The sequence below is a fragment of the Ambystoma mexicanum genome, chromosome 3p (assembly GCF_040938575.1).
Source record: "Ambystoma mexicanum isolate Mex_15411 chromosome 3p, UKY_AmexF1_1, whole genome shotgun sequence".
Classification (NCBI taxonomy): domain Eukaryota; kingdom Metazoa; phylum Chordata; class Amphibia; order Caudata; family Ambystomatidae; genus Ambystoma; species Ambystoma mexicanum.
Window position 1 is genome coordinate 786,451,161 of NC_090925.1, and position 26,480 is coordinate 786,477,640.

The 26,480-nt window shown below is 50.1% G+C and overlaps 1 protein-coding gene across 1 annotated transcript in view; it reads right to left on the reverse strand.

Moving 5' to 3' along the window:
* LOC138580877 (serine protease 27-like) overlaps positions 1–26,480 on the reverse strand; it is a 232,880-nt gene that overhangs the window by 112,228 nt on the left and 94,172 nt on the right. The window contains exons 2-3 of the mRNA XM_069651767.1: positions 25,840–25,866; positions 20,266–20,425 (exon numbers count right to left, since the gene is read on the reverse strand). Coding sequence (XP_069507868.1) covers positions 20,266–20,425; positions 25,840–25,866 — 187 coding nt within the window. The remainder of the gene's footprint in view (positions 1–20,265; positions 20,426–25,839; positions 25,867–26,480) is intronic.

Sequence of the window (26,480 nt, forward strand, 5' to 3'; positions counted from 1 at the left end):
TTCTGCAGCAGCATCGGTGTTCCAGAGGTTCCATGGATCCGGGAAGTAACATCTCCCACCTGTGGCTCCAAAGGTCGCACGGCGGGGTTCTTTTGGTTCCCCTGTGCGTCACTTGGGGACGGAGGTCTCAACGGTCTACACGACACTCAAGTCAGAACAGTCTGCCCTTGTGTTTTGGAAACGTATGCACCAAATGTCAATCTAAAAAACATACATAAAATACCATCAGTGTCCAGTGTCATCCCATATTTCATAGACTTTTGTGACTATTATTGTCATATGTATAGCGTCTCAACACAGAAACCTACTCACCACTATGTGTCAATTCACAAATGGGCAACTAGGAATACGGAATCAATCCTTCACAGTGTCAAAGATATAATCGAGACCTGTGAACCAAACAGAGACACGTCTTAGTTCTCTGTGCCAGTAAAAATTACCTACAGCAGTGAGTAATTATATGGACATAAAAAAATCTCTCACTTACAATTCTTCAATATTAATCAGCACCTCAGATAGATATTCAATGCTTCAAGAGTCTTGGAGCAAAGATAAGGTTTTTCCAAATCTTTTACTCGACAACCGCCTTCATCGGTTAAATACACGAGGCTGTTGGGGATAGTGTATAGTAGTCACAAAAAATGTTTCTCTCTGATTACGTAACAAAGTTTATTTATTCCATAGCCCCCATATTCAGTACGCCCTTATGGTTTTTTACAGGCTATAGGAGTAACCTTGTCCAATGCCCACAAATGTCTGATCAACATTGCCCCGAAGTACCTTGCTAACAAAATCACAGCAGCCCAAACCCACACACTCCTCCACGTCCCACCTCCTCACAGTGCCCAAATTTAAGCGAAGTCACGGGGCCGTAGCTTCCCAGTCGTGGCAGCCAAACACTGGAACGCCCTCCCCCTAACCATCAAATCTGACCCCTCCCGCTATTCCTTCCGCAAGAAACTTAAAATCTGGCTCCTCTCTCAAAATCTGTAGAAACACACCCCTCCACTTCTACCATCACTGTGCACTCAGTGTTTTGAATCAATCAATCTACATACTGTATGTATACACTCTATCTAACTGTATTCTTAATGTATATAATGGCATATATCCCATACCTTATACTTGAAACTGTTACTGCTTTACTTGTTTTCTGTACCCAGTGCCCAGATACCTACGGCTACGGGACCGGCTTGCTCTACAAATGATAAATAAATAAAAATAAATCTCCTGTGGCAGCAGTACCACCTTTCTTAGTCCCCTTTGTATCACAGGGCGAGCCTCAATATGAGTATGGCTGTAACTGTGAACACGTGATATTTTAAATACCACTTGTATTTGAAGTTTCACCTAATTATGAGTTGGTTTAGCATGGGATATTTTCGACATCGAGAGCATAGGAAGTCTTCATGGGTCTAAAAGGGGCTATTTACCGCATGCAGACGCAGTACCTTTTTATCCATACTATACTGTAAATATTCATTGCAATGCCAACTCATAAGTGGGTGGTATTTAAAAAATGTGAGGTATTTAAAAGAAGACTTACCGCACTCATGATGAGGGCCCACATGTTTCGCCATCCTGCGGAGTGAGCCTGCTCTGGCTGTTGCTGTCACTCCTTCAGCTGTGTGCATCCTTGTTCTGTTGTGCTAGCATTCTCTCATTAAGACGACTGATAACACAAACTGGATTGGGCCCTACCTAGCAGATTACATCAAAGCCTAGCCTCACTTAAAACAATGCATGAACTTCGATTCTGCAATCAAACAGGCATTTGCAAAGCCAATCGTTATGGTTTTTGCATAAGCATGGGCTAGGCGTCTGCAAGGTACTGCCATAATGGTACTTCCTGGACATGAGGTGGCAACAACTGGCAGATGGAGTGAGTACCTGGGCAGATGATGTTGGTGCCTGGCAAAAGCCTATGTAATACTTGTATACAAGCCAAAACTGGTGTTGGTCTTTAACAAGACTTCTCTGCAAGAACCTCGGCTTTTGGCTACCATCCAAAACGTATGTCTTGAAGTAGTGTCTGACCTCACACCGTTATGTAAAGAGGTCATTGGGCTGTGTTCGTGCTGGTAGAGAGATTCCCAGACCCCCCCCTTATTTTGCATAAATTAACTTTGGGTCTCACCCTAAGTTACCTGGGTGATCCAGACGTGGACCCCTTGCTCACTGTTCTTAGAGAGGCACAGCTTCACCTCACTGATGATGCCCAACAAGGCTGAAACACGTGTATGGGGTTGTTGTTGGTACTCTTGTTCAGAGGAGAATTGCCTAGTATTTCGGTGCTGGACTGCCCCTGGGCAGGACAAAGACTGATATGCAGGGACATTTCTTCTCTGTGAAAGGGACAGGGAGCTAAAGACTTGGTATAGTCTCTCCCAGGGGCTATTCACCCAAGAACAGGCCATTGGGCTGTGTTCGTGCTGGTAGAAAGATTCCCAGACCCCCCCTTGTTTTGCGTTATGTAAAGAGGTTTGGAAAAGTGCACCACTGCCATTTTGACTGCCTCATTGCGCAGTGTGCAAAATTGTAATGACACCAAATATGCACACCTGCATTCGTCAGCTGTGTGTAGTGATCAAGTGGGGGTTGCAGTGAGCATGAAAAGCGGTGCTCACTGTACCACCCAAATGCAATAAAATACAACTCCACCAGGTGCAAGGTGTTATCTAACTTTCATGCAGCACCCACCATACAACATGCACTCTCTTCACTTAACACACTGCTGCTTACTCATTAGGTTGCCCTCCAGATGTTTTGAACTTCAACTCCCATGATCCTTAGCACAAACTGACCCTTAGCAGATAGCTGTCTCATTGGAAGGCCAGATTAGGGCATACTGCCATTTCTTGGCGCAGGCAAAGAGCCCCAGTGCCAAACCTGGAGTGATTTGGCCAGAGGAGGAGATGATAGCAAGGGCTCTCAGTTACTGGAACAGCTGTGGGGGCTTCTACGCTTGATAACCATAACATCACGATGCCACTAGCTGCAGCCCAGTTTTGAAAGACAGACCCCCCCTCCTAAGTGCAAATACTTTCTCTTGGGCAGGAAGGTCTCATCCAAAGCAAAACAAATAAACAAGCTGTGACAAAGCCAATAGGTCTGGCTTTGCAAATGTAGTAGGCAAGACTTGTATGTCATGTTCCGGCTTCATAAACAAATGTTACTCTCTTCATCTACAAAGCTAGACCTATTGACTTTGCCAATGCTTATTTTTACAGACATCATTTTTCTCATCCCTCGCTAGCTTAATTCAATAAACGGGCACTGTGTAAATGCCACAATTACCACTCTCTGCCATTCTGCGTCTCCTGTCTGATTGTTCTCAAATCTTGACACGCGTTGTATGTGCCCATTTGTGATATATGACTTGAGGCCCCGCCCTTCCTTGACAACCTTCAAGCATAAGTCGAAAACTATTCTTTTCGAATGACTTCCCTCTGCCTGCTGCTGATCCCAGTCTCTCTATAGCTCTGTTTATGTTTCTTGTGAGTTAGTCTGTCCAAACGCATCTATGCCTATGGGCCATGTTTCAACGCTTTAGAAATAAATTAAGTGCATAAATAAAAAAAATATACATTTGCCAAGAAATATCTTCCTAAATGTCACTTTAAGCTCTTCGTGTACTCCATGTGGTGTGTGTTGCAGCAGTGGCAGAGGCAGCTTTAGGGGGCAGGGAGAGGGGCAGTTCCTGAATGGATACCAGGGTGGTAGCCAGTCGTGGGTGGTGAATACTTTCAGTGGAGGAGCCTAAATGTATGCCCATATTAGTATGACAGACCAAGCATTATGAGGGAGCCAAAAATAGTGTCAGAGGCTCTGTCGGGCACTCCCACCAAGAAAGCAATTAAAAAAATGTATTAAAAGGGTGGATTTTAGAGCACACTTTTTTTTTAAACAAAATGGGGTAGAAAGCCTTACAATTAGTTTTCTAGAGTAACATATGAACATATATGCTAAATGCCCTGCCAACAGTACACAAGAGCATTGTAAATCATTCAGATGAAGCTGCAGCCACAATCTTCCAATGGCAGTAATGGTCATTGTAAGTCACTTACGTGAGGCTGCGGACACATTCCACTTGTGCCAGTAATGGTCATTGTAAGTCACTTACGTGAGCCTGCGGACACATTCCGCTTATGCCAGTAATGGTCATTGTAAGTCACTTACGTGAGGCTGCGGACACATTCCGCTTATGCCAGTAATGGTCATTGTAAGTCACTTACTTGAGGCTGCGGACACATTCCACTTGTGCCAGTAATGGTCATTGTAAGTCACTTACGTGAGCCTGCGGACACATTCCACTTATGCCAGTAATGGTCATTGTAAGTCACTTACGTGAGGCTGCGGACACATTCCACTTGTGCCAGTAATGGTCATTGTAAGTCACTTACTTGAGGCTGCGGACACATTCCACTTGTGCCAGTAATGGTCATTGTAAGTCACTTACGTGAAGCTGCGGACACATTCCGCTTGTGCCAGTAATGGTCATTGTAAGTCACTTACGTGAGGCTGCGGACACATTCCGCTTATGCCAATAATGGTCATTGTAAGTCACTTACGTGAGCCTGCGGACACATTCTACTTATGCCAGTAATGGTCATTGTAAGTCACTTACGTCAGGCTGCGTACACATTCCACTTGTGCCAGTAATGGTCATTGTAAGTCACTTATGTGAGGCTGCGGACACATCTTATGCCAGTAATGGTCACTGTAAATCACTTGCATGAAGCTGTGGCTGATTTGCAGTGTCTTCTAGAGAGTTGATTGTAGCTGCAGCTTCATGAAAGTGATTCTCAATCAGAAAATGGCTCTCATGAAGCTCTGGCCGTAATAGATCTATGCCAGTAATGGTTGCTTTAAATAACTTTCATGAAGCTATGGCCAGAGCCCCACATCCTGTGCCAGTAATGGTCCCTTGAAATCACTTTCATGTGGCTGAGGCCATAATCTATGTATGCCAGTAATTTAACTTTTTTATTTTTTTTTATCCAATTTAACATTTTTAAACAATGGGCTTGAATGGCTCATTTGTCAACCCAATTTTTGAAAAATGGGGTAAAAGCCATACAATTGGCAATTGGTTCTCTAGTGTAACATGAGCAAAATCGAGTAAATACCCTGTTATTAATAGTACACTGGAGCAATTGTAATCACTATCATGAAGTCAGCAACACTAAGTACACACTGTAAATCATTTTCATGAAGCAGAGGCCACAATAAATATCACAATTGATTGCTACTACTGCCTGCATGACATTCAAACACACATTAATTAGTTTAGTTTATTATTTGATAATGTGCTCCAAACCCTGAGGTAGCAATTAATGCATTGCATTCCCTCTTACACTCACATCCAGACAACAACACACTCAGACACATGAGTGTACACAAACACACTCTCTCTGACACTAACATAGTCATACACACACATGTACATAGTTGCTGAAACTCTTACACACACACACACACACACACACACCACATGCATACACTTAAAAATGCAGACAAAAAAACACTATTTTAAAACAAATGTTAAATAATCTACTGAATTTACATCTTATATTCACTTGGTCAAGGAGGGGGGGCAGGATGAAATCTAAGCAGCACCAGCACATCCTGGAAGGATTTGAAAATGTGTGTGGTGGGCGGGGGAGGGTGTGGAGGCGATCACACTCTTTACAATTTAGTTGACAAAATAGAAACCAGCGAGGAACACTCATTTCAATTGAAGAATGACAGCACTGCGGGTGCAAGGGGGCATGCAGCGGGCACGGAGGAGGTGCCCAAGAGGCAGACCACCAAGCCTTCTCCCTGCCTGGCACTGCCACTGCGCATAATGGCTGCCCTTCCACTGTTACCGAAACAGAGAGTTTATGGTCCATGCGCTCACTGAAAAAACATATTATTTCCTGCATGTCCTGTGGCTGCTATAAAAAGGTTCTTTATACTTCCAGAATAGGCCTGAAAAATAAAGGTTGTGTTGTGCCTTGTGTGGCATTGGCGACACTGCTTTCCTCTGATTGGACCAGTCTCTGCTTTTCTCTCTGAGGGTCTCTAAGAGCCCCCCAGACTCCAGCAACGCCTCTGTGTGAGTGGTAGGCTTGAAGTTGCGCTGTGCTTGCCACAGCGTTGCAATGCTGAGCCTCGCACTGGATGGAGTTACGCTGTGTTTGTCACTGAATTCATCACCACTGCAGTGATCGAAGTGAGCAGGAATGGTCGGGAGCGGTCTTCCACAACTTTTTTTTTTTTTTTTTAATTTGTTTATTGGTTTAATAACATGAGGTAAACAAGAAAGAAAATGAATATCATTGGCGATTGGTCAAGCATATCAAGGAAATACCCAAAACACCCCCCACCCTCATCCCCCCCCAAGACCATGGTTAGTTCACTGTTCCTCTCTAGTCCGTGCCCGCATCCGGGCAACTCTCTCCACTCTGCTCTGTATTATCCGCCTCACGGTGGAGCAATGGCACCGTCAGGGTTCCTCGCTGGAATCTAGTCTTTGCACATGGATAGCCTTTTCCCATGCCGCGGTTTCAGCTATGATCCACTTCGTAAGGTCTCCCCACCATAGGGGCATATGTGGACCTCTGGGGCTTTTCCACCCCATGGCAATACGTCTTTTGGCTGTTATGTATATAAGGTCAGTGATCTTCGTTAGGGGTTTGTTCTTGCTGTTTCGCATATATCTGCCCAGGATACAGGCCGTAGGCTCGTCCACCTCAACTTCGATATCTGCGCCGGCCACTCTGTCCTTCACTTGTGACCAGAACTCCCTGATTACTGGGCAGCCCCAGAACATGTGAGTCATTCCTGCCCTGGGTTCACTGCATTTGGGGCATAATTGGGTTCCAACACCTGTGAATCTTGAAGGTACGCTCTATTGGTGATGTACAGCTGGATAAACTGCAAGCAGGCGTTCATAGAAACTTTCTTATGGTAGTGGGTTATGTCACCCGAATCTTTGTCTTCAAAAACAAGTCCCAGTTCAGTTTCCCACTTACTCCTGCATTTAAGGTCTCCCCTGGTCGTACCCCACAACAGGGCCTTGTAGATTCGTGAGGTTTTATGGCCCCTCTCAGCGGAGTTCAGTATCGTTTCGATGCATTCATTTTCCTCAGTCAGGTCGGCAGCGACCGGCCATCTCTTGTACAAGGCCTGTACGACCACCCTGTGCAACTGAACTGTCCTGCCGGGAGGCCCGTGGCCTCACAGAGTTCTGAGAAAGTTAGGATTTCCTGTTCTTGAATCAAGTCCCCAATCGTGGCCACCCCAAGAAGCTCCCATTGTGTGCGTGTTTCAAGTTGCCCCCAAGAGTGATTAACCAAAAGTGCAGCAATCGAGATCTGTGGGGAGAACGGGTCGTCCGACCCAACCAGCTTGCAGGCCCTTTTCCAAAGCCGGATCCCGAGCTTGGCGAGGTAAGGGCAGTGTCTCGTAGCACCCTCCCCGGCCCACAGTATGTCTCTTAGTAACAACTGGGGGAGGGCCGGTTGGAGGAGGCGAGTGTCCATCGTGCTCTCATCGGCCATCAATTGCTTGACATGTCTCAGCTGGCTGGCAAGGAAGTACAGCTCAAAGTTGGGGATCTTAAGTCTGCCCCTTTCGTATGGTCTTTGGAGAGTCTCCAACGCCACCCTATGCCTACCTCCCTGCCAGAGGAAGCCCCTACAGAGTTTGTTGAGATCTTTGAAGAATGAGGGGGGGATGTTGAAGGGGACGTTAGTGAAGTTATGTAGTAGGCGGGGAACGGCGACCATTTTAAGGAGACCATCCCTCCCGGCCATCAAAAGCGGGAACCGACCCCAGAATTCCATGGATTTCGTGAGAGAGTCTTTGGCCCTTACGGTATTAAGATTGTGTTCTGTGCCGGGGTTGCGGTGTATGGTTATCCCCAAGTATTTGAAAGAAGTTGCCTGCCATTTGAGATCTAGAGGGGGGAGGGATCTGTATTCATCAGTGTAAAGTGCTGCGAGGGGGTAAAGGCAAGATTTGCTCCTATTAATCTGGATCCCGGTGAGCTTGTGGAAGCAGTCCAGGGTTTCCAAGATGTAGGGTAGGATGTGCGCAGGGTCTTGAAGGTGCAAAATGGTGTCGTCAACGTACATAGAGATGAGGTGGGTCACCCCGTCTATCTTAATGCCTCCCTCCCCATATTTCTGTCTCAGGTAGGCCGCCACTGGTTCCGCGGCAAGAATGTATAACATGGGGGACAGAGGGCACCCCTGGTGGGTGCCCCTGTGTAAGGACCATTTAGCAGAATAGGTTTTGTTGGTGCGTACTCAGCAGTGGGGTTAGCATAAACTAGCTGGGTCCACTTTAGGAATATAGGGCCTATTCCCATTTTGGCCATGGTGGCATACAACCAGTCCCACCTCACGGAATCAAAAGCTTTGGTGGCATCTAGTGAAGGCACTGCAAGTTTCTGCGGCCTTCTCTCAGTGCTATAAATGACCTGATGTAACCTGCGCAGGTTCTCGGTGATGGAGCGCCCCGGGACGTATCCAGTTTGGTCTTGATGGATCAACAGAGGGATAACTCTGCGCAGTCTATTCACAAGCAGGGCAGTAAGGATCTTGCAGTCTACATTAAGCATAGAGAGGGGCCTGTATGAACCACAATCTGCCCCGTCCCTCCCCAGTTTAAGTAAGGGTATAATCACGGCTTCACTCATGGAGTCCGGGAGGGTACCACGCTCGAAGGCCTCATTAAAGACCTGGGCCAATATTGGGGCGAGTGTTTCCTTATAGGTCTTGTAAAATTCCCCCGGGAGCCAAGCCGAACCCGGGGTTTTCCCAGCTGGTAGTGATCTAATTACCACCTTGACCTCGTCGGGGATGACGGGCTCGTCAAGGGTCTCAGCCAATTGCGAGTCTAATTTAGGTAGGTCAATGACGTCAAGGGCGTCTTCGATCCTGGTGTCAGAGGGGGGCGGGGCTTCGGAGTACAGGCTACGGTAGAAGTCGGTAAAGACCAAATTGATTTCTTGTTGGGTATGCACGGTGGTGCCATCAGGTGTGAGTATGTGGCAGATGGGTGGCCTGGGGGTCTCCCTTTTATAGAGCCAAGCTAGGAGTTTCCCCGGCTTGTCTCCCAGAGCATGGATTCTCTCTGTGTGCTTGGCGTAACTCAGTTTACCGAGGGATTCCCAATGAGTTAGGCAGGTTTGTCTAAGTTCGGCCATTTTTTGTAATTGGTCAGGGGATGGGTCAGCCCTGCCTTCGAGCATACTCAGGTCCCTCTCTATGTGCTCAAGCGAGGATGTAATGGATCTCTGAGCTCCCCCAACTGCTGCAATCATCTCGCCCCTCATGACCACCTTGTATGCTTCCCAAGTTGTGCTCAAGTATCTAACGCTATGCAAGTTATTTTGCCAATATTCATCAGTACTATCTTTTATGCGTTCCTTGAATACAGAGTCAAGTAGGGCCTCAGCCCTCAGCCTCCATGTGGGTATAGGGGGTTTAGGCGGGAACACCTCCCAGGTTACCAGTAGGGGAGAGTGATCAGACAGCACCCTAGGCAGGTAGCGCGCATCAACAAATATGGAGTGTTGTGTTAGGCTGAGAAAAATTTAGTCCAGCCTGGTGTGTACGGCGTGAGGTGGGGAGTAGAAGGAATACTCACGTTGCTCAGGGTGCTGGACCCTCCATAGGTCACTGAGTTGCAACTGTTGGATTAGTTTGGAAAGTATTTTGGCTGGAGGGGAGGGTCAATCGTGTTTGTTATCTGATCTGTCTAGTAGAGGGTCAAGGGTACAGTTGTGGTCACCCCCCCATATCATAATTCTGTCCACATACGGGCTGAGTCGCGTATAAAGGGAATGGAAGAAGGCAGTCGCGTCATGGTTGGGTGCGTAAGTGCTAACCAGGCATACCTCTTTGCCCTCGATGGAGCCGCACACCACCACCATCCTACCTTCATTGTCTGTTTTAGTGGAAGTGAGTTTGAAAGGAACAGTGGGGGCAATCCAAACCAGAACCCCTCTGGCGTAGGAGGAGTAAGCTGAACCTATTAGGGTACCACGCCAAGTTTTGGGCAGGGCTTAAAGTTTCTTAGCAGTTAAGTGAGTTTCTTGCAGCATGGCGATTCCGACCTTGCATCTTTTCAGGTAGGTTTGGACACTCTGTTGTTTAACGAAGCTGTTCAAGCCTCTGACATTGCAAGTAACGACCCTTATTGTGTCAGCCATAGGCGTAGTGTGGTTTATTGTATGTAACTGGTGGAGCTTGAGGTCTTGATGGTGCTGCGTTGCAAGTGAATTGTTCCCGTGGTCTCGATATGTCCCAGTGTATGTCCTCAACTTGTGCAAAAACTCCCCTTTTCCCACCCCCCCCCTTAACTGTGAAATCCCCAAACATAGAACTGGCCCAGCGAGGTTACCCTCGTTATGACTGTCCCGTTTCTGCTCCGTCGGACCGTGCATTGGTCTCCAGGTGCCCTACGGATGGGTATATATACCCAAAAGGAAGAAACAATCAGGGGGTGGAGTGAACTTGGACTCCGGGTCTCCGCAAGGAGGATCCAGTCAGCTGTGTAGAGGTTCAAACAAAGTATAGTTCCCACCAGGATGACAGGAGGATCGTTATCTCGGTCTCTGCTTCCTTTCCTCAATATCAGGGATCTGTAAACCGTCCATCCAGTCCCTGGCCTGAGCCGGAGTGTCGAACAAGTGCACCTTTTTGTTATGCAGCACTTTAAGCCTAGAAGGATACAGGAGCATATAACGCAGCCCGGCAGCTTTCAATCTGGCCTTTGTGTGTATGAACTGCGCTCTGTTCATTTAGACCTGAATGGTGTAATCGGGGTACATGGCGATTTTAGCAGAGTCCCGTTGGATTTGGCCGCCAGCTCGGGAAAAGGCCAGAATAACTTCACGATCCCTGTAGTTGAGAACTTTCGCTATCACTGGCCCGGGTGGGGCCCCTGGAAGTGGCTTCGTAGCCAGGGATCTGTGGGCCCTCTCGATGGTGAAGCCCTGGGAGAGTTTGCCAGCTCCCACCTCGTGTAGCAGGAGGTTCTCTATGTAGTTAGTGGGGTTGGAGCCTTCAGAACCCTCTGGCAGCCTGAGGAGACGTATATTGTTCCGGCGAGCCCTCCCTTCCGCCTCCTTGGCTCTGTCCTCCAAGTTCTTCACCCTTTGCTGAAGCTCATCGACATCTCGAAGGAGGTGAGTTTTGGATTCAGTGTTTTCCCAGACTTGTGTTTCAAGCGCCTCGGTCCTGCCGGCCAGGGAACGGACATCTTGATGCAGGAGGCCTAGGTCTGTGGAAACGGCGTCGATTTTTTTTTCCATCGTTGCCTGGAAAAGCTTGATGGCTTCGAGTATCTGGGTGTTACTAGGCTCTGTAGCCCCAACTGCCGTGGGGTTAGATTGAGCGTCCGAGGCCGCCTTGTTTGTGCCCTCGGAATTTGGGGATTTGCAGGCTGCAAAGGTGTCCATCGTGGTCTGGCGCTGCTGCTTGGGCCTGCCGCACCTGCCAGACATATCGTCAACGCACGGCCTCACTGCACCAAGAATGCCAGGGGCGCAATCGGGAGGCCGCTAGCAGCAGCTGCGGAGGGGAGACTCTCGTTACCGCCGCAGGGCCGACAGGGCAATGATATAAAGCTGCGGGGCAGCAGGCCAATTTCGGGAAGCAAAGGGTGTCTCAGTTCCAGCGAGCACGCTGTGTGCCGGACACCCCCCCCTGTTGTCGGCTGTGGAGTGGTGGGGGCCCTAAGAGTGGGCCTCACGATCCGCCAGAGCGTCAGTCTGCAGGCAGTGGCCAGGTATTTTCGCCCACACCTCCCCCCGATGAAGGTTCATGCAGGCGGGGGAAAAAAGACAGCCGCGGTCTCAGCGCCTCAGGGAGGCAAGCCCAAGTTCTTGCGTTGCTACCAGTGGTGAAGTCAGGCGCAGGGGGGTAGAGTAATGGGCGGCCACGGGCCCCACGCACCCAGCCGCCAATGTGGATGTCCGGGCTGGTCCTCCGCCGCGCCCGCCTTCCTCTGCGGCACCAGTCGGCCACCGCTCATGCCGGGGGCCCTCGCGACTATCCAGGGCACACCTCAGCCCAGTCGCGCGCCGCGGGCAGGGTGCAGTCCGGCAGGAGCGTCAGGGTCGGTCCTCTCAATCGATGAGTGCAGCTGTTCAGCCCCCTCCTCCAGGCCCGGCACAGGTCGGCAGCCCAGGATCTTCTTCCCCCACCGGCGGGCAGCGTCGTCAGTGGTGATGGTGCGCTCCGGCCTTTCGAGGAATCAGGGCGTGGGAGCCGCCATTTTGAATCTGCTCATCGACACTTTTCGCACGCCGGGTAGAGGTGTTAGCCGTCTCTTCTCCGCCTGGGAGACGGTACGAAAGTTGCTGAAGAGATTCTGCGGCGAATGGAGCAACTTGTAGGGTTCTGGGGCACTTTAAAGTCACTTAGAACAGGTATCATGGCACATCAGCACGGAGCTCTCAGGAGTCATGTCTGCTCTACATGGAGGTTAGCCACACTCCCTCCTCCACTACTTTTATTTTATTCTGTTTATCATTCCTCTACTTTTTACAACCATGTTCACCACTCTATATAGAGGATTTGTCCATTCATGTCCTGTGCAAGAGTAAAGTTGTGATAGGAGCCTTGGTTACTAGTCACTTAGACTATTGCAATGCCCCGGCCGCACCATCTTTTCACATGCTGCACTATGCTTCCGCCTACCCTCTTTCCTGCCGAAACCACAGTTCCACTACTTTTTTCGGTACACTTCTACCACTGCACTACTGTCTCTTACTGACTGAAGCCCGTCAATGTCTGTCACCCCTTGGGATATCCCAATAAGGAACGGTGTATGGCTGACTCTCACTGAAGTGCATCAGACACCGTTAATGTGAGAAGGGATGCAGTGCCTGGCTGTAGTATCAATCAATGGGTCAGTTCCTGAAAGTCTGTAGCGTCTGTTAAGTGGTGAAAAGCTACAGTGCCTTCCACTGTGTGAAGGGTTATCGTGTCTGTCAAAGGTTGAAGGGCGGACCTGTCACAGTGAAAAGTAACCTTGTAGGAGTTCCTTTGATAAATCATCAAGCAGTTAATATTATCCTTTGCTGCCCTCTTGTGTTAATTTGACAAGAGACATGCTGAACAATACGAATCGCTTTTATTTACTGCTAAATAAACATGTATTTTTTTCATCTCTGGTGGCATTATCATATTCTTTCTGCATATGCCAATATTACATAACGGTTACGTTTAGTAAAATGAATATTTATTACGCGTTTAAGCATATTTTGCATAGTTAGGTATATTTACAAAATATGTTTCATTATCAATTGCATAGTGCAAGGATAATCTTTAGACATTCGAAAATACTTTTTTGCGAGTTTTTCATTGGATCCAGTCACTCTGTATGTATAAAAAGGTGGCACTTTATTTGTATGCCTTTACAGAGCTACACCGTGTTTTGGTTGAGCACTTCGGTTTCTCCTTGCCATGCGTGAATAGGCCAGTTTCTTTTCCTTTGAATTCTAGGTCTTGTAGTTGTTCTCCCCATTTTAAGTTTAGAAAACTGCAAGTCCCAGAGTTCCAAGAAAGAACATATCTGGCACGCATGGCAAAGGGCAACTTGAGTGCTCTGGATATATAATTCTGCAATCCCGAATGAAGTCCATCAGCTAGTCCCCTTCTGTTTTCAGGGAAGAGGGGTTCCATCCGGCTCCAGTGGTGAGACTGGACGAATCTGAGGTTTAGTCGGGCACTCGCATAACATCTACCTCTGCATTTGCCATTGTCTCTGAGGGAAGGTCTGCAATAAGAGCATGAGGGTGTCAGCCCACCCGCATCGTTATGCGTGGGCCGGCCGCCGTTGCGGCCGTTACGTTAAGACGTCCAGGACGGGACGTCGGGGGAAGGGGCGGGGCGGGGAGGGAGTTCGGCAGTTGCCGCCTTCACTTAAATAAAGAAGGTTCTCTGTTACCCCGGCTCCCGCGTATCATTCGCCGCGAGGCGCGCGCGCGAGGTGCGCACCTGATGTCCGTGGCCGCGTATAGGCCCGACAATGGCGACGAGGTAACACGGCCCACGTGTGCCGTAGGGAGGCCCGCAATCGTGCGGCTTGGCGCGTCGGCGCACCTCCACGACAGCTGGTAGCTGCAAATCGCCGACAGCGGCGCTGGACCACACGCACAGACGCCCCCACGACCACAGCAGGGGTGCTGCGCTGGATCACACGCAGAGACGCCCCCACGACCACAGCAGGGGTGCTGCTGAACCGGCAGACACTGCCCCACGGCCGCAAACTCTGCCCCACTGTCACGGCAGGGTCACGGGAACGGCTACCATAGCACCACAGCCTCATCAAGGGCAGGACCGGCAGGCACAGCTCCACAGCCACCAAAGAGGCGCTGGCACACCCCACCGGTAAAGGCGCACCGGTCGGCGGCAAGCGGGTAAGATGTCGGACATGGCTAGCACGCCCGCCTCTTCCACGGGAGGTGCAAGCACCGCAGCGGCCGCGCCAGGGATTGGTGACAATCAGCCCCCTCACACTGAAGCAGCGCAGGTGATTCACATGCCAAACCCCTTTGAAATCAGAGACACCTCGAACCTGGGGCCCCGCTGGACGATATGGCTCAGGGACTTCAAATTTTACACGGGGGCGATAGGACTTACCGATGACGCAAGACTAAAGAACACCCTCTTCATGGCGGTTGGGCCTGCAGTGAGAGACATAGCCGGAGAGTTACTCGACGTCGACACAGTAACCTATGGTCAACTCCACACCAAACTATCCGAATACTTCGCCCCACACACAAACGTCGACTACGAACGCCATGTATTTCACACAACCAGGCAGGAAAAGGGCGAATCCATCGACAATTTCGTGATGCGCCTGCGCATAAAACTAAAACACTGCAAATTCCATAGGTATTCAAACGAAGAAGCCCTCAGATCGCAAGTGATCGCAGGCTGCATCTCGCAACCTTTCCGCAAACAGCTCCTGCAAAAACAAAGGTCACTTGAAGAGATCCTAGCACTGGCTCGCATGGAGGCCGCCGTGGACTCACAACTAGACAACCTGGGGAAAGTCTCCATACAACAGCTAGGGGAACCCGCAGAATCCGTCAACAAACTATACACAAGCCCCAGCCAGAGCGGGAGACGCACAGAGGCCACCTGCTACAAGTGTAGGTATGAATATCCGCACGTCGGGGACTGCCCGGCCCTAGGACAACAGTGTGCGGCATGTGGTGGCATGGACCACTTCAGGGCCACGTGCAAGAACGCCCCCATGACTGCACTGGGGAGACCCCGAACTCTAGACAGACGCCGTTACAGCCGGCAAAGCCCGCCCAAACCCAGAGGAGAGAGCGACAGGAAGCCGACAAAAAGAGAGGACAGCAGCAGATCCGGCCACTACTCTAGGGACGACAGGCGCTCATCAGAGGACACGCGTCGCTCCCACAGAAGACGATACGTCCGATACATTGAAACGCGATCCCCCACCAGCAGCGACACTCCGTCATCAGGGGATGACCAAAGGAAAAAGGGCTATGTATGGGCTGTCAAGACTAATACGTCAGCCACACAGCACAGTCCCATACTCACTTTGATTGTAAATAACACGCCGGTGAAATTCCTTATAGACACCGGGGCCACGGTGAATATCATAAATGAACAAACCTATGAAGCACTAACTCCACCTCCAAAAATCATTAAGGCTGAAATAGACATCTATCCATATGGATCCACGACGCCCCTACCGTGCAAGGGCACCATAACAGCGTGGTGCTCTCACAAGCAGCACTCTGCGAGAATCCCACTGCACATCCTCAAAACGGAAGCAGACAGTGGCTGCATCCTAAGCTTCCGGACAGCGGTGGAGATGGGCCTAGTACACATCCTCTATCAGTTGATGGCCCACAAGTACTTTGCCAAGCCGGATATAATTGAACAGACATTCCCTAAACTATTTCATGGCCTAGGAAAACTAAAACACCGGAAAGTACACTTGCACAAAGACCCACTCGTCAAACCAGTAGCCCAACACTACCATGGCATTCCATTCAACATCCAAAGACAAGTGGAAGAAGAACTGGACAAACTGATCAAGATGGACGTTATTGAACCAGTGGCGGGGCCCACCCCCTGGGTCTCACCCATTGTCCCAGTCCCCAAAAAGTCGCCGGACGGGTCCATCCGCTTCTGCGTCGACATGCGACGAGCCAATACCGCCATCGAGAGAGAGAGGCACCAGGCGCCCAGGATCACTGACATGATCCACCTTCTACACGGATCAAGAGTCTTTTCAAAACTGGACCTAACCAAAGGATACCACCAGATCGAAATCGCAGCCGAATCCAGATACATCACCACGTTCGTCACCCACCTGGGATTATTTCAGTACAAACGACTCAGCTTCGGTATCTCGTCGGCGGCCGAGATCTTCCAGGAAGAGATCCACAAAGTAATTCGACACATACCAAACTGTCTGAACTATTCAGATGACGTCCTGGTATATGGCAAAACGCAAGAAGAACACGACAGGGCGCTACACAAAGTATGTCAAGCAATGGAAGAGGCCGGCCTCACGCTAAACAAGGCAAAGTGCGAATTCTCCAAGGGGTCGCTGAGGTTCTTCGGTCACATCTTCTCGGAGAAAGGCATGAGGCCGGACCCGGAAAAAGTTGAAGCGCTAAACTCCGCCACCCCCCCCCGACAAATACCACGGACCTACGCTCATTCCTGGGCCTAGCCAGCTATTGTTCTAGATATCTGAAGGACTATGCAACGGTCAGCAACCCCCTTCGACTGCTCACGCGAAAAGACACGCCGTTCGTATGGTCAAAGGAGTGTCAAGAGGCGTTCGAAGCCATCAGAAGCGCCATTTCACAGGCAGAAGACATGGCGTATTACGACGCTCGGCGCGACACCGAAGTGATTGTAGACGCCAGCCCGGTAGGCCTCGGCGCCATCCTGACACAAAAAGATCCGGAGGACTCGCAAAACGCTAACATAGTCGCATGCGCCAGCAGGAGCCTGACGACCACAGAGCAGGCATACTCCCAGGCGGAAAAGGAAAGCCTGGCGGTAGTATGGGCCTGCGAATATTTTCACCTGTTTCTCTTTGGCAAGAGATTCACAATAGTCACGGATCACCAGGCCCTCCTGACCATCTACGGAAATCCCAAAGCCGTCATGCCACCAAGGATAGCCAGATGGGGTCTGAGGCTACAAGACTACCAATTCAAGGTCAAGCACCAGCCCGGAAAGGACGACAATCCCGCCGACTATCTCTCTCGTCACCCCACGGCATCCACGACATCTCAACCCTCTATCGCAGATGCGTACATCAACTACGTCATTCACCACCTAGAGCCGCTACCCATAGGATGGGCAGAGATAACAGCGCAGTCGGAAGCCGACCCCGCATTACGCATCGTCAGACATTGCCTTCTAACGGACAAAAGGACCCTCATGAGACAGCAAGCGAAGACAGAAACAGACGCAGTCAAGGAAGAAGTCAAGGGACTACATCTAGTCCGGGACGAATTGACAGTGGTGGAAGGCATGGTACTGTTAAAAGGGTGCAAGGTCGTCATTCCGAGAGCACTCCGGGAAAGGACGATACACCTGGCCCATGAAGGACATCGCGGGATAGCAGCCACGAAGCGGCTTCTCCGACAGAAGGTGTGGTTCCCGCAGTTCGACAACCTAGTAGAAACAATCATAGGAGGATGCCACATATGTGCACAGGTAGCTCCGCCGCCACACCCAAATCCGCTACAAATGTCACCGCTGCCCACTAAAGTATGGGAGGAACTAGCTGTGGACCTGTTCGGACCATTGAATGACGGAACTCACGTCGTGGTACTCATGGATGAACACTCGAGATACCCCGACGCCCAGCTCGTGGACAGCAGTGCAACATCGAGCGTCATCCCCGCCCTCAACCGGATGCTGTCAGCATACGGAATCCCCAAAGTGATAAAATCAGACAATGGCCCCACCTTCATAAGCCACCAGTTCCAGAAGTTTGCACGATACATGGGATTCCAACACCAAAAGATAACTCCCCGATGGCCTCAGGCAAATGGCATGGTAGAAAGATTCATGACCAACATCAAAAGAACACTACAGATTGCTCACATCCAAAACAAACCGTTCGAGCAGGCCCTCAATCAACTGCTCAGGGAGTATCGTCACACCCCACACAGCACCACGGGCATATGCCCGGCAGACCTGCTAATCACCACAAGGCTACCAGAGGACCCAAGACCCAAGGGCACGACATGCCTCGAACGCGAGGCAAGAGTCAACGACGAGAGGAACAAGGCGCAAATGAAGGAAGCAACGGACAGAAAGAGAAGGGCGAGAGAAAATCCGATGCAGACAGGCGATGAGGTATGGGTCAGACAACCCAAACACAGGAAGGAAGAAGCGACATTCGCACCTGAACCCCTCATCATCACCCATAAGAAAGGAACAATGGTCACAGCACAAAGAAGTGACTGCACGTCCATCACCCGAAACAGCTCGCAATTCAAGCGGGTAAAACCCCACCATGGAGAGCGGTGGGAATGGGACAGAGACAGTGACGGAGATGGCCTCTCAGAGGAACCCTACCAGGGAGATGCCGAGGAATCAGAGACAGAAAAGGACGGCGCAACCCCGGCCAGAGACTGCTCGACACCGTGGGGGGCACGGCGCCCCCAGAGGAGTCGCATCAAGCCGCTCCGCCTGATAGAAGAAATGGGGTAAGGAGATGGGAGCACCCCTCAGGTTAAAAAGGGGGGAGATGTCAGCCCACCCGCATCGTTATGCGTGGGCCGGCCGCCGTTGCGGCCGTTACATTAAGACGTCCAGGACGGGACGTCGGGGGAAGGGGAGGGGCGGGGAGGGAGTTCGGCAGTTGCCGCCTTCACTTAAATAAAGAAGGTTCTCTGTTACCCCGGCTCCCGCGTATCATTCGCCGCGAGGCGCGCGCACGAGGTGCGCACCTGATGTCCGTGGCCGCGTATAGGCCCGACAGAGGGTTTCACTGAAGCCTGTCACTTCTGGGACACCTATGCCTGTCACTACGAGGAATTCCACAGACACTACCACTGGGTGAAGAGTTGCAGTATCTGTCCATGAAATGAAGCCCTGCAGTGTGTCACCGAGTGAAGTGCTGCAATGTCTGCAGTTAGTGCACTTATACCAGTCCGATAGCACAGCGAGTACAGCGCTCGCTCTAACATCTGTGCATCGCCTGCTGACGCAGGTTTGAATCCCGGCAGGGCCAAACTCTGCCTTTCACCCTTCCGAGGTCGATAAATGAACACCACCAACGTGGGTAATAATAAGCAGCGCTCAAATGCCTGAGGGTTCGTAGCGCTATATAAATGCTGAATTATCATTAGTGCACACCTGCAGAGTCTGTCATTGATGATAACGCTGAGGAGCTGGTCCTTCACTTTGCAGTGTGCTCACAGGGTGTAGGGCCATGAGAATTGTTAGCAGGAGCAGCAGTAATGCGGCAAGAGTGAGGAGCCAATGGGGGGGGGGGGTGTACATTTGGGAGTAACGTGCAGTATTGGCTAACACGAAAGTGCGAGTACTGAAGCCTTTGACGTGTATGGCAGGGAGCCATTACGTTACCACTGCAACGTAAACACCCCTCCCTCCACCCGCAGAAAGTTTGTCATTTGCACAGTGGAGTGCAAGCATGCAGGGCAAAAGGCAGCATACACGTGTGTACACCGCCGTTTGCCGTGCAAAGTGTTTAAACGCTGCTGGGCCTGCTGACATGGCAGGCAGTGTTTACTTTTAATTGTGAGCCGCATATGGCATGCTTGCACTGCAAGCAGTGTTCACAATCACAATTAAACGCATTTGCGTGGGCATGAAAATCCATGCCGCGCAAATGCTGGAGCATTGTATGGTGAAGAGGAAGGGTGGCAGCGGAAACGCAAGTTGCGTTCCGCCCCTCCTCTTCGCCATGCAAATGATTGAAACTGTTGCGTGGTGTGAACGGAAGACTTTAAAGCCTTACTCAAGGCTTTTGCGCCTTCCATTTAATTTACAGCACAATGCAACATGAGCTCGCAAGGGTCTCCCTAGTATGTACTGGTGAGCGCTCTAGCTGAGAGCTCAAGCTCTGTTTAGCCAGACCTAAAAAATAACTTTTCTGAAATACCTAATGATGACACCAAATCTACCCGAGGAAGGTTAACAGGCCTCAAGGATTTTTAGAGGGCAATTACATCATGCACACGCTGTTGCCATGATCTATAGATATCACACTTACCTCAAAAAACAGTGAGCTGCTGTCACCACCCAGGTGTCTTTGATCAAGCTTCCACCACAGTTGTGGGCCCCGTTTTTGCGCAAGCTGACTTGCCAGGGCCATTCTCCGTTAGTCGCATCCTCGCCACCCACAATGCGGTCCCAGCCAGGCTTGCCACATCCTGCGAAGCAAAAAGTAAATGTCAGTTTCAGCCAATCAGCTCAGCCTTTTGGCATCAAGTAATGTTATATAGCCGATGGATACCCAGGCCCAGCTCTGGTGACACTGTCACTGGCCAGAAGACTCCTCTCTAGCTGGGAAGGCGTGATAGCACTACAGGTGCAAATTAAACCACTACTGCTACAATGTGACGCCTCTAGGGGTGGCGGTTTGGACATGATTCATTTGTCAATGCACCCATGTTTTTAATTGTCGCTCTTCTAGTTTAGTGGAAGGTGCCCGGTGGTGGCACTCTCAGTCTAAAGTTGCACCGATGCACGACTCCATTTTTTTTAAACACTCCCTTTCCTTGTTTTCAACATTGATTTTAAACATCCCTCACTCCCAAAATCAAGGAGTCAGTAAAAGAAATGACAGAACCCTGATGCTTGAAACTTTGTAAGCTGCACAAGCCAACCAGACATCTGTGCATTCCCCTATGTGTTTGTTTTCACACCACAGAATCGTTTCACATGCCCATCTTTTAAATGCAATGTGCAAGTGTGTAAGCATTATTAACTCACAGTTTTCATGTCAATGCAGACACATCACAGACTAGCCAGAAACAAGCGTTGGCAATTCCAAAGGTTTTGGCGTTTACTTCGGTTCTTTGCATTTTGCATTTATAGGCACTGGGGTGCAAGGAGGAACGTGCAGAGTTTCAAAGGAGGATGCAATAAGGGGTGCAGGTGCGCAAGAGAATGGGAAGGGGAATAGAGCAAGGGAGGAGGCCATTGGTAGAGGGTGCCATTGATGATGATGAGCAAGAGGATATATGAGCGAGAAAGAGTGAGACGGTAGGTAAAGCGAGTGTGAGAGGAAGGATGAGAGATGGGGGGCAGGGGTAAGGTGGGTGGGGGAATGGAGGGGGCAGGGTGGGTTAGGGTGGGTGTGTTTGGGAATAAAGGGTGTAGGGTGGGTGAGGGTAGAGAGATGGGGTAGGGTGCATGGTGAGGGTAGAGAAGAGGTAGGGTAGAGTAGGGAAAGAGGGGGTAGGATAGGTGGCTGTAGTTGGGGGTAGGGCGAGTGGGGAGAGAGAGGTGGGTGGGATGGTTGGTGGTGAAGAGAGAGGGAGTAGGGCGCATTGGTGGGGGCAAGGAGAGTGGAGGTTGGGTGGGTTGGTGGGGGTAGAGAGAGTGGGGGTTGGGTGGATGGGGAGACAGAGTGGTGCTGAGGGTTGAGAGAGTGGGTGTAGGGTGTGTGGGTAATGATAGAGAGAGTGGGGGTAGGGTGGGTGAGGGTAGAGTGAGTGGGGGTTGGGTTCAGGTAGAGAGTGTATGGGGTAGAGAGAGTGTGGGTAGGGTGAGATGGGTTGGGTAGAGAGAGTGTGGTTAGGGTCGGTGACTGGGGGTAGAGAGAGTGTGGAAGGGTGGGTGGCATTGTAGAAAGAGTGGGGTTTGGGTGGGTGGCATTAGAGAGAGGGGGTTGGGTGGGTGACATTAGAGAGTGGGGGTTGGGTGGGTGGGGAAGCGAGATTGGGGGTAGGGTGGGTGAGTAGGGTATAGAGAGTTGGGGTATGTATAGAGAGTGAGGGAGTATTGTGGGTGTGGGCAGAAGAGAGAGTGGGGGTTGGTGGGAGTAGAGAGAGTGGGGGTAGAGAGTGGGGTAGGGTAGGTGGATTGGGGTTATAGAGAGAGTGGGGGTACAGAGAGTGGTGGTATGGTGGGTGGGAATAGAGAGAGTGGGGGTAGGGTGGGTGAGTAGGATAGGGTAGGTGGAGGTAGGGTGGTTGAGTGGTGGTAGGTTGCGTGGCTGGGGGTAGAGAGAGTAGGGGAAGAGAGAGTGTGGCTAAGGGCTCAGGGGAGATGGTGGGTGGGGTTAGGGTTAGAGGGGGTAGCAGTAGAGAGAATGGGACTAGGGTGGGTGGGCATACAGAGTGTGGTTAGGGTGTGTGGGTGGGTGTTGAGAGAGTGAGTGTAGGTTGGATGGCTGGGGTAGACAGAGTGGCAGTAGGTTGAGGGTAGAGAGAGTGGTGGTAGGTTGGGTGGGGGTAGAACAAGGGTGGGTAGGATGTTTGGGTATGGTAGAGAGAATATGGGTAGGGGTAGAGAGAGTGTGGATAGGGTGGGTGTGAGAAGTAGAGAGAGTGTGGGTAGGGTGGGTGTGGGTAGAGAGAGTGTGGGTAGGCTGGGTGGGTGTCTGTAGAGAGAGTCTGGGTCGGGTGGATGGGTGCAGGTAGCTGGAGTGTGTTTGGAGTGGGGTGGGTAGGGTTAGAGAGAGCCAGGGTATGGTGGGTGGATAGGGGTAGAAAGAATGGAGTAGGTTGGGTGAATAGGAGTAGGGAAAGTGGGGTACAGTGGGTGGGTGTGGGTAGAGAGAGTGGGGGTAGTGTTGGGGGTCGAGAGAGTGTTGGTAGAGTGGGTGAGGGTAGAGAGGGTGGTGTAGGGAGTCGGGTGTAGAGAGAGTGGGGGTAGTGAGGTGGGGTTGAGAGAGTGAGGCTAGGGCGGGTGGGTGAAGGTAGAGGGAATAGGGTTGGTGAGTGGGGGTAGAGACAGTGGGGGTAGGGTGTGTGAGTGGAAGTAGGGTGGCTCAGGGTGGAGATAGTGGGGGAAGGGTGAGTGAGTGGCGGTAGCGTGGGTGAGGGTGGAGAGAGTGTGGAGCGGGGGGCTAAAGAGAGTTGGGTACGGTGGGTGGGGGTACAGCGAACAGGGATAAAGTGGGTTATGGTAGAGAGAGTGGGGGGTTGGGTGGGGGCAGAAAGAGTGGTGGTTGGGTGGGAGTAGAAAGTGTGGGGGTAGGATGGGTGGGGGTAGAGAGAGTGGGGGTAGGGATGGGTGGGGGTAGAGAGATTGTGGAGTGTGGGCAGGGTGGAGGGGGGTAGAGAGAGTGTAGGTAGGTAGTGTGGAGCTAGAGAGAGTGGATAGAGTGGGTGGGGTTAGAGAGAGTGTGGGTAGGGTGCGTGTTGGGTGGCAGCAGAGAGAGTGGGTGTTGGGTGGGTGTTGTTAAAGAGAGAGGGGGTTGGGTGAGTGGTTGAGGATAAAGAGAGTTGGGGTAGGGTGGGTGACTATGGAGGACAGGTGGAACAGACTCCCTTAATGGTGGCATTAAAAGCACTTTTGAGAGGCCAAAAGAATGGCAATTTTTCTGGTAGGAAGCCTTGGGCTGGATTTCCAGTCACGGGGACTTACAAGAGAATGTTTGTTGGAAAGATGCGTATTGGAGGGTTTTTACCTGTGTGTTTAAGGTGAGGTTGAATACAAGATGAGGTTATGAAGTGACTTGTAATACGAGGTTGAATTCATTTTTTTAATCAGGTTTTAGGGGGCTGTTTACTGACAGCAACTGCACGTGTGTGTGATGTTGAATGACCCGAAGCTATTTTGCAATTGGCACGTTTGCGCTTCTAAGTAAAACCATACTTTGTAACAGCATTTTAATAAGCATTGTTTTATATTTACATACCAAATGAGTTCTTGGGATAACGTTTTTAGTAGAAAGAAGAGCTTGTACCGTTTTCTTCAAAGAAGCGCCTAGTTCCTCTTTCAGAAACTTCACACAAACCACAGAGGATGGAAAGAACAGCATTTGAGGCGTTCATGTGCCTTTAAGTCAGAGCTCGGCGGGTCTTGCTTTGTTCAGAGCAGTTTTTACACCATCAAACGTCCATGCGACACACTGGAATGCTCATGCAGACCAGAACCGTCGTGGTTTATAGTGATAGTTTCGAAACAAAAGATTCGAAAAACAAAAGTTTCGAAAAACAAAAGTTTCGAAAACAAAAGCTGTGACATGCTATAGTTAACATGCAAAGTGAATTTCTTTCGAAACCAATCCGTCGACAATAGTCATGGATTGGTTTCAATTGAAATGCACTTTTACATGTTAAAAGTAGCATTTCACTGCTTTTTTTTTTTTAACGTTGAAACGTTAGATGGAACTGCCCAGTGCTGTAATTTCAGCACTGTTCAGCTCCATGTAACGTTTCAAGGTTTTAATGTATTTTGGGGTGTGTCCCCCCAACTCCCCCAACCCCCACGCCACCCTCCCACCCCCCAACCCTAACCCAAGCCGCAACCCTAACCCTAACCCATGGCACTTTTGAATTTTTTTCAAAGAAATTGTCATTTCAAAGAATGGCATTTCGAAGAAAAAAAAAATTGAAAGTTTGCCTTTCGAAACTTTTGTATTCGAAAAAATGACTGAACATCAACTGTCGTACATCAGAGTATAAAATCAGCGAACTGAAACAATGGTTTTATTAGGTTGAAGCTGAAGTACGTACTTTGGGTGGGGGGGGGGTTAGAGAGAGAGCCTCTGTAGAAATAAAAAAAAGATTGCAGCCCAAACATAGCCCAATGGAAAATGGAAAGCTCGGCTGACATGTTTCTTACAAAGCTGCTGATTGAAGCAAATCTTGTTAGGCAGCTCCTCATTGGGTAGTACTGGGAGTTTGGAGCAAAAGAGATTTTAGTGAGTTGTCCATTTCATTCCATGGCATTGCTAGTTGCTATGCCAACGAGATTCAGAACCCCATTTCCCTCTCTCTTTTGTAACAATGGTTTTGGCAAATCCCTAAATATATTGTCCTTAAAGGCAGATTTTGTACACACAGCCTGAAAGCAACTTACAAAATTCTACAAAACACAAGTGTCGAACACAGTAAGCACGAGCATCATTTTTGCTCAAAATAAAGTATTACTACAGACCAAGGCATAATTATACCTAAAATGTCTTTTATCATATTGCTAACTTAGAATGGAGCAATATTAGAGGCGTGCCAGGAATAATGTTTCCACAGTGTCCCTGTGTGCCACTTTGGACATGCCCACCTACGGAACTTCGAACTGTCCCTCAGGCTGTGTGTGTCCTCACTTTGAACTTCAGGCTCACTGTCCTCAGTCTCTCTCCCAGCCAATCAGCCACCAGGGAACATAAAACAGCGCCTTCCCACAAAGAGTGAGCAGTGGAGGCCATATATCTGCCTGGCCTGCTACCATCCTATTCCCCCTCCCAGTCACCCTCCCACTCAGCCCATCATTCACATTCGGCTGTATCCCCATCTCCTTCTCTGGTTCGGGCGCCTCTCTCAGGGGCAGGGCGCTGTGGTAACAGTCAGTGGGCTAACTTGGCTGAAAATGTTGGGAAGGGCATGACATCTAAAGGAAGGGGGCCCCTGCCGAATGAGGGGGACACCATGGTGTGCCACGAAAGCTGCAGGGGACGACAAACACTCTTGCCCCCCGCCATAAAATGCCGCCCATGTTAAAGGTCCTGGTTGGTGGCCCGGGGCCCCACATAAGCAAGGTATTGAGACTTCTGGCGCGCTGGTGTTATATCTCCAAAGAATGTAGTGTGCCTGTCTTCCTGGCTAAGGTTGCGCTTTATAAAAACCAAATACATCCATACACATGCACACAGCCACAGGAGAGTCCTTACCTTGAAAAGCCCGAGTGCTGTGGAAACCTAGAGAGAAAAAGTAAACACAAATGAGAACCCAGTAGCAACCACAGTAAAGCAAACATCCCAGCGACTACAGAGCTGGGGGAGTCAAGAGGTGTGTGCGTGTGGGGGGAGGGGGGTATTTACTCCTCTGGTGTCCTGATATCTTCAATGGGGCCCTCAGTGGAGCAGGCCTGGGCAGCAACTGGCTGCTGTCCCTGCCACAAGAGTCTGCTGTCTGGGGAAGCGGGCGAGCCCCTGCCCTGCTTCTATGAACAAAGTGCCATGTGCTCTGACGAGTAGAACACATGACCCAGGCCAACAGCCGGGGGTGGGCGGGGGAGGAGCATGGGGGGTAGGGGGAATGTGTGTTTTCCGAAACCTCCACCTCAAGCTCTCTTGCACAAGCACTGGTACATTAACAGTGATTACAGACATTTGCACTTAAATGAAACACATTAACAGTGATTACAGGCATTTCAACTTAAATGAAACACATTAACAGTGATTACAGTCATTAATACCATGTGGAACTTTATAGCGGCGGGGAGGGAAAGACAGGGATAGGCAGTATAAACCTTTCTGCGTTTGATCCTAAAGTTGTATTTTTTACAGTACGCTTCATGCTGAACTCCAGC